This window comes from Lutra lutra, chromosome 7, assembly GCF_902655055.1.
Source record: "Lutra lutra chromosome 7, mLutLut1.2, whole genome shotgun sequence".
Lineage (NCBI taxonomy): Eukaryota > Metazoa > Chordata > Mammalia > Carnivora > Mustelidae > Lutra > Lutra lutra.
Window position 1 is genome coordinate 30,416,838 of NC_062284.1, and position 7,713 is coordinate 30,424,550.

Genomic DNA, 7,713 nt, shown 5'->3' on the forward strand with positions numbered 1-7,713 from the left:
CTGCACTGAGTTAGCTGCTGCCGCGGTTAGTGTGAAGACCAAGATTCCACATCTGGCCCCCCTGCTCTGGCTGGTCTGGAAGGGGCCAAGCGCCTTCTTGACACTACTTGGCCAAAAGCACCTTCTTGTCCCAGTATCTCTGCTTTAGAGCCGCTGGTTCTGAGCCCGAGGGGCAGCCTGGGGAGCCTCTTTGACTCTTACCCCTACCGGGCACACCTGCTCTGCCCGACTCCTCCCCCCTTGCCCTTCACGTGAGCCATAAATTCTGGGTGGGATTTCCCCGTCCCCCCTCCTAGCGACCTCGCTTGCTGGCCTCGGACCGCAGGGAGCTTCGGTGCTCCCACTACGGGATCTCCAGTGACGTGGCACCCGGAAGGGCACCTGGAGCACCTGGGGGAGGCGGGACCGTGGGGGCGGGGCGAGATAGCGCCCCGCCCAGCGCGCTGCAGTCCCGGCGGGCGGCGCTGGGGGCAGCGTGGAGTCCAGCCCGCGGCCGCGCGCCCAGACCGCAGGGCTGCGCGCCGGAACGCGGCGCTGGGAAGCAGGAAGCGGCGGGCACCGGGCGGCGGGGATGGCGGGGCCCGCCTGGGGTCCCCCGAGGCTGGATGGCTTCATCCTCACCGAGCGCCTGGGCAGCGGCACGTACGCTACGGTGTACAAAGCCTACGCCAAGGTGGGTGCGGGGCAGGGCGCCCTGGGGACCCCCGCGCCGGGCAGGGACGGGGCTGGAGAAACAGTGAGGGCCCTGCCCCTGTGCCCGCCAGACCCCGAGCGAACCCGGATGGGCGTCCTTCGAGAGAGAGGCGAGTTGCGGCGTGCGAGCAGTGGCCCGCGGCCGGCCGCGCTTCGGTGGAGGAGCTGGGAGCTGACTGCCACCCTTAGGTTTTAAAAACAAAAACGCACGCCCACACAGCCCTGTTTTGTCAGGAGAGGCAGGTGGAGGCCTCGGTGAAGCTCGGTGTCACTGGCAGGCGAACAGGGAGGATCCTTGGTGGGCTGGAAGGAGTCTGGGACAGGGTTCTAGAAGGTTGGACCCAGTTAGGAATCGGAGTGCGCCGCTCTAGAACACTGAATGACACACCTTCGTGGGGGCACTCTAGAATACAATGAGATCGATTATGGAGAACATTAGACTGGGTGGGGAGCCCGGGATTCCAGAATCCCAGTGCCTCCCTGGCCTGGGAAGGGGAAGCTGGGAAGCCTGGAAGCTGATGTGAGTGGGGAGGCCCAGTGATGGGGCAGGAGGGCCCAGGCATGGGCTCTCTTCCTCTCAAGGCAGAAACCTCAAATCTCCTGTCCCCACAGAAGGACACCCGTGAGGTGGTAGCCATAAAGTGTGTGGCCAAGAAGAGTCTGAACAAGGCATCTGTGGAGAACCTCCTGACAGAGATTGAGATCCTCAAGGGCATCCGACACCCCCACATTGTACATCTGAAAGACTTCCAGGTGCGGGTCTGGGGTGGGGCCACCCCCAAAGGGAGCTAGAGAAGGGGCATTCTCTTCAAGCTGCCTCTCTGCCTCGATAACTGCAGTGGGACAGCGACAACATCTACCTCATCATGGAGTTCTGCGCAGGGGGTGACCTGTCTCGCTTCATCCATACCCGCAGAATTCTGCCTGAGAAGGTGGCCCGTGTCTTCATGCAGCAGTTGGGTAAAAGCCTCGGACCCCCGCCTGACACCCCTTCTCGTGATCTCTGCCCGCCTCAACCTCCCACTGCAGGCTTAGAACCGTTCTTAGTAGTTGTCTCTGCTTCAGCTTGTATTGTTAGGGCCCCATCTTTCCCACGTGCCTATCCTGGCTTAAGGATGACATGAGAGAGAGAGAGGGGAACCCTCGTTTGTGGGGAGTTCGGGTTTCCACACATGGAACATAATATAAGGAACTCATAGAATGTTCCAGGGCCTAAGGGTAGGACTCAAGTGCTTTGCCAAGGAAAAGAACAAGACTTTAGGGGCGCCTGGGTGTCTCGGTGGGTTAAGCCTCTGCCTTTGGCCCAGGTGATGATCCCGGGGTCCTGGGATCGAGCCCCGCGTCTGGCTCTCAGTTCAGCGGGGAGCCTGCTTCCCTTCCTCTCTCTCTGCCTGCCTCTCTGCCTACTTGTGATTTCTGTCTGTCAAATAAATGAATAAAATCTTTAAAAAAAAAAAAACAAAAAAAACAAGACTTTAAGGGTTGGGGGACTGGGGAGGCTTCTAGGAGGGGGAGGGGACTTGCGAAGGGGTCAAGGGGATAGGGGGCAAATTCTTAGAAGTGGCAGGAACCTGATATTTAAGTATTAAAACATTTGGTAGAGCAGCCAGTGTAGAAGTCCAGTTGGGCAGGCTTGAAGGGGTAGATATAAGGCTGGCAGGGGCGCAGGTGGGGTGGCGAGAGGCAGGTGAGGGATGGCCTTCTCTGACCTGTTTCTCCGTGTGGGTCTTATTCCCCAGCTAGTGCCCTGCAGTTCCTGCATGAACGGAATATCTCTCACCTGGATCTGAAGCCACAGAACATTCTGCTGAGCTCCTTGGAGAAGCCCCATCTTAAACTGGCAGGTGTGAGTCTGGAACAGCAGGGATGAGGTTTGGAAGGTGGGTGTACAGGGGCCTCATGCTGCCCAGGCTCGCTCAGCAGCCCTAGTTCTCATGGCACCCTCTGTTGAGTCATCAAGCCATGACAGGCTGGGAAATGCAGGGACAGGCCTGCCACCAAAAGGCAGGATGTTTCTCAGGCTCCCTTCACTCGACTCCAGCAATGGACTGGATGGGGCCAGGGCTCAGTCTGGGGTCAAGGTTAGGACTCCATATGTGACGACAGGAAGGACTCCCTGTGTGAGCAGGGTTGGGAACTGGTCTGTCCCCAGGATTGGGGCTCAACATGTGACTCAGTCTGTGACAGTGTTGTTGGAGGATGGGGGGGTGGAGGTAGCTGTGGCCAAGAATGGACTTGAGGCTGGGAAGCCAGAAAGCAAGGCAAAACCTCAGCTCCTAACTCCTGGTGGGCCCTTATCCTCATAGCTGATGCGATCAGGGTGGGCTTCCTGGAAAAAGATGCCTGAGGGGGCTGGCTCCCAGAGGAAGATGGAGGAGGGTGTTTTAGGCTTTAGGATTTGGAGAGAAAGGGGGTGAGCAAAAGCCACAGAGTAGGATTGAGCCCGGTGAGCCCGGTGAGCCTGGCAGGTGGGGAGGAGCCCTGCCCTGGAGCACAGGGTGAAGCTTTAAAGGGCAGGAGCTGCAGCAGCTAGAATCGGGCCCTGCTGCTCGGCCTCTCTCCCGCAGACTTTGGCTTCGCACAGCACATGTCTCCCTGGGACGAGAAGCACGTGCTCCGTGGCTCCCCACTCTACATGGCCCCCGAGATGGTGTGTCAGCGGCAGTACGATGCCCGTGTGGACCTCTGGTCCGTGGGGGTCATCCTGTACGGTGAGAGCTCTGTCCCCAGCCCCAACCCCCGGACCTCCACCATGTGTCCTCAGGCAAGGCCTCTCTAGGGCCCCTCTTGAGAGGTTCTAATGAATGTGACTCTGCAGGCCCGGAGTCCCTGCCATGAGAGGTGTCAGCCCCCCAACCCCAAGGTGTGGGCCAGGCCAGGCTTGACCCTGTCCCCTCCCAGCCTGCCCTCTGCCTCCCTTCCACAGAAGCCCTCTTCGGGCAGCCCCCCTTTGCCTCCAGGTCGTTCTCAGAGCTGGAGGAGAAGATCCGGAGCAACCGGGTTATTGAGGTGGGTCTCAAAGAGCCCTGGCAACCTGTTGGGAGAGGGCTTCGGGGCCCTGAGTTAGGCGCCCTCGCTGCCACTGCACAGCCTGGGGCATGGGCTCCAGGCTGGCTTTGTGGTGCTAGATGAGCTCTAGAGGGGAGGTTGAGGCTCTAGAAGGTTCTAGGAACCCAGATCAGCTCCAGACAGGACGCAAAGGGACTGCCCCACTGATTGTGTGTGGGCCCTCTGTGGGAGCAAAGCCAGCAGGCCAGGCCCAGCCTTACCAAGAGGGATCAGGGAAGGAGAAGCAAGTACGTGGGGTTCACAACAGCAAGGCTTCCTGCGAGGGCGTGGCTCCCCCCGGCACCCAGCGCCTTGTCCTGTCACTGTTCTTCCTGAGGCTCCAATTCTCCCCCTGCACACATGTTCCTCTGGGGCATCCCTGGACCAGGTGGTCCTGACCGGCCCCTGGGCTGGGGGCTGAAGAAGCTGGGGCCCCCTGTGATCTGGCTCCCACCCTCCCCGCAGCTCCCCCTGCGGCCCCCGCTCTCCCGAGACTGCCGGGACCTGCTCCAGCGGCTCCTGGAGCGTGACCCCAATCGTCGCATCTCCTTCCAGGACTTCTTTGCCCACCCCTGGGTGGACCTGGAGCACATGCCCAGCAGGGAGAGCCTGGCTCGCGCGGTAAAAGGGCCAGCGGGAGGGCGGAGGAGGAGGGCAGGTTGGGCGGGGGGCACTCATCAACCCCATTCAGTGGTACACCAGAGATCTGCCCTTCTCCTTTCGTGCTGAGCCTGGGGGTGGGCCTGACCCCTGACCTGCCTGTCCCCCAGACCGCCCTTGTGGTGCAGGCTGTGAAGAAGGACCAGGATGGGGAGGCTGTGGCCGCTTTATCCCTCTACTGCCAAGCGTTGGACTTCTTCGTGCCTGCCCTGCACTGTGAGTGCCTGGAGCCCTGGGGTGCAGCAGGGGTGGGGCAGCCCCAGCTGCAGTGGATGGATTCCAGAAGCAGCTCCCCACCCAGAGTTTTGTGGGAGACAAGGCAGAGGGTAAATCTGGCACCTGGTCCTTTTGAGAGTCCCAGAGGATTTGGTTGGGGGGGGGCAGAGCAGACACCTCACGCAAACCCCCACTATCTGCAGATGAAGTGGATGCCCAGCGGAAGGAAGCAATTAAGGCAAAGGTAGGTGAGGGACCCTCCTGGGGTGGGGGATCCTGGTGGGGGTCTCTGCAGACCGGCTCTCTTAGAACTAAGAACCAGAACTTCATTCCTAGGGAGGGTCAGGCCCATCTCAGTGGCCCCCTGTCCTTACAGCGTGGGGCAGAACCTGGAGGTGCGTGCTGGTGAGGGAGGTGGGTGTGGGGCAGCACCTTATCAGCCCTTCCCCTCCTGCAGGTGAGGCAGTACGTGTCCCGGGCTGAGGAGCTCAAAGCCATTGTCTCCTCCTCCAATCAGGCCCTGCTGAAGCAGGGGACTTCTGCACGTGACTTGCTCAGAGGTAGGCCCGGTTCCTGGCCTCAAGCCCCAGCACCTTCCCTCCAGCCTGAGGGGTCAGCAGCATGGGGTAGGTTCCCTGAGATGGAAAGCAGGCTGCTCCTCCTCACCCTGAGCCTTTGTTCTCATCCCAGAGATGGCCCGGGACAAGCCTCGCCTCCTTGCTGCCCTGGAAGTGGCTTCGGCCGCCACGGCCAAGGTAGGCACCCAGTGTGAGGGGTTCACGTGGGGCAGGAAAAGTGCAGGGCATGACATGAAGTGACCTGTTGTCCCTGTGGCTGTAGGAGGAAGAAGCCGGTGGGGAACAGGATGCCCTGGACCTGTACCAGCATGGCCTGGGGGAGTTGCTGGTGCTGCTGGCAGGTGAGCCCACCCTCACCATCACCACTGGCCCCCAGGCCCCCGGGCTGCCCAGCGCTCACTGCACACCCTCCCTCTCTTTGTAGCGGAGCCCCCAGGCCGGAGGCGGGAGCTGCTTCACACTGAGGTGCCTGCCATGGTTGAGAGGGTTGGGAGGCTTCCTCTTCCCCTCTTCCCCCTGCTCCCGTGCTGGGGGTCCTCAGCTTCCTGCAGGGTGTTCCAAGGCTGGGAGTCAGACCTCACAGCCTGGGGAATTCCGGGGGCCCTGCGCGCTCCATCAGGGGCTTAGGTGCCGGGGGTCAGGGCACACGGGGACAGACAGGGTGGCGCTGCTTCGGTTGGAAAGGCCTCCTGGAGAAGGGAGCAGATAAAGAGCTCAGGGGGCGTGGTTTGGGTGGTGTGGAGGGTTCTGGAGAGCATCGGGAATGAGGAGGAAAGCAGTTTGAAGGCCCCTCCGGCCCACACCCCTATGGGCGTGTCTTCCCCCGGCAGGTTCAGAACCTCATGGCTCGAGCTGAGTACCTGAAGGAGCAGGTCAAGGTGGGCATGCGGTCTGGCTGTGTCCTGCCCTTCTCTGCCTGTGGCTGCCTGTCCCTTGCACCCTCGTTGCGGGCTGGCTGCATCCTGCCCTTCTCTGCCTGTGGCTGTTTGTCCCCCGCATCCCCTTGCATGTCTCCCCCTTCCGTCTTCCTCTGAAGGTCCCCCCCATCGCTGTCTCTGTCTTTGGCACTCATGCTCAGTCGCTCAGCAGCTGCTCAGTGCGGCCCTGTGCCCGCATCTGGCTGTCTCTCACCCTTGTGCTGCCTTTATGTTCCACAGATGAGGGAGTCTCACTGGGCCGCTGAGACCCTGGACAAAGAAGGGCTGTCGGAGTCTGTTCGGAGCTGTGAGTCCTGCCCTGGAGTCGGACCCTTACCAAGGAGAGGGAAGGGCTGGGGGCGGTCCTGGATTCTGCTTCTGTGCCAGAGGCTTAAGATGGACTTTCCCCCCCTTCCTCTCCACAGCGTGCACCCTGCAGTGACCCTGGAGGGATGATTAGATGGGCCACAGCCACCCCTAATTGGGGACACACTCCCTTAGACTGATGCCCAGAATTCTCTGGCTCTCCGGAACACTATGGAACAGACTTCCTGGATGGGCAACTTTTAGACACCCCCCCCCACACACATATCCCAGGATCCCCAGCCCCCCTCAAGATCGTCTGCACTTCCAGGAGGTCTGGTGGCCCATGTCAGTGTTGGCAGCACTGGGTCTTGGCCCCTGGGGGAAGGGGACCAGGACTCTGGGAGAAGAGATTCCTTCGTGTGACTTTGGTTATGTGGTGGTTGCGGGATCCTGATTCTGGCACTTTGGGGACATGAGGCCTCTAGTTTTGCTCTGAGAACGGGGCAGGGGGCCTTCCGCAGGCACTTCTGTTCTTGCCTCTTCCCCTCTCAGCAGGCAGCTGTGCCCTGTGCCCACCCCTGCCTTCCTGGAAACCCTTATTGCAACTTGCCTCCCTCCTTGCATGGGACCGGGGCACTCCCAAGACCCTCAGGGACCACCCACCCCTCGGTGTGGACTCAGGCCCACAGAGTGCCCAGTTTTCCTGGGAGCTGACCCTCACCCACCCTCTGAGTATTTTAAGATAATCCTTCAGACGTGAAAATAATGTATTTTTCAGGGGTGGGGCCGATTTAAGAAAGCCATGCCTTGTTCCTGCTCTGGCCCAGGGGGCACAAGCGGAGTGGTCTGCAGCCTTCATCCTTCACCCCTACTTGCCTCAGAGCTAGTCCTGGCTTGGAGTGGGGAGGCATGGAGGCTGCCAGACCCCCTGAGAAAGAGCCAGCAATCTAGGGACCTGGTTCTGGGTCTGATGTTGCTGCTACCCCCCCGTGTGTGACCCTGGGCAAGTCCTTTCCCCTTTCTGGGCCCGATCTCGCCAGCTCTCCAGTGGCGCTGTTAATACCTCCTCAGCTCCCCGACATGGGCTTTTAAGAGGACAAAGTGACTTTAATCTAGAGAACAATGTTCACCCAGTGGAGTTATTTGGAGGTTCTTTTTTAAAAGTCCACAAGGGTGCTGATGATATGTGCTCTTTGTGCTCTTTAGTGCCTCCTTGGGACGGGAGGTGTCTTCCTTGCAGGAGGCTAGGTATAAAGAATGTAATTCATGGTTTCTCTATTAAATTATTTTCTGAA

General features: G+C 60.3%; 1 protein-coding gene across 6 annotated transcripts; it reads left to right on the top strand.

The window, feature by feature from the left end:
* Positions 1 to 491: 491 nt before the first annotated feature.
* ULK3 (unc-51 like kinase 3) lies at positions 492 to 7,713 on the top strand. Of its 6 annotated transcripts, none has more exons than XM_047738526.1 (16): positions 492 to 673; positions 1,306 to 1,446; positions 1,533 to 1,653; positions 2,433 to 2,539; positions 3,261 to 3,404; positions 3,637 to 3,702; positions 4,297 to 4,362; positions 4,512 to 4,617; positions 4,821 to 4,861; positions 5,075 to 5,177; positions 5,308 to 5,372; positions 5,458 to 5,536; positions 5,620 to 5,660; positions 6,026 to 6,073; positions 6,353 to 6,419; positions 6,538 to 7,713. In XM_047738526.1, the coding sequence occupies exons 1-16, from the start codon at positions 572 to 574 to the stop codon at positions 6,552 to 6,554; spliced, it is 1,314 nt and encodes a 437-aa protein (XP_047594482.1). In that variant the 5' UTR covers positions 492 to 571; the 3' UTR covers positions 6,555 to 7,713. The 6 variants fall into 6 exon arrangements, with proteins under 6 accessions (XP_047594482.1, XP_047594480.1, XP_047594484.1 ...); XM_047738524.1 differs by having other exon boundaries at positions 493 to 673; positions 4,207 to 4,362; XM_047738523.1 differs by having other exon boundaries at positions 494 to 673; positions 1,533 to 1,648; positions 2,437 to 2,537; positions 3,620 to 3,702; positions 4,207 to 4,362.

Excerpts from the sequence above, each read along its gene's own strand:
- ULK3 (XM_047738522.1), top strand. The coding sequence starts at position 572 with ATGGCGGGGCCCGCCTGGGGTCCCCCGAGGCTGGATGGCTTCATCCTC. Across the intron at positions 1,447-1,532 it reads TACATCTGAAAGACTTCCAG|TGGGACAGCGACAACATCTA; the intron begins GTGCGGGTCTGG and ends CGATAACTGCAG. Across the intron at positions 5,178-5,307 it reads TGCACGTGACTTGCTCAGAG|AGATGGCCCGGGACAAGCCT; the intron begins GTAGGCCCGGTT and ends TTCTCATCCCAG.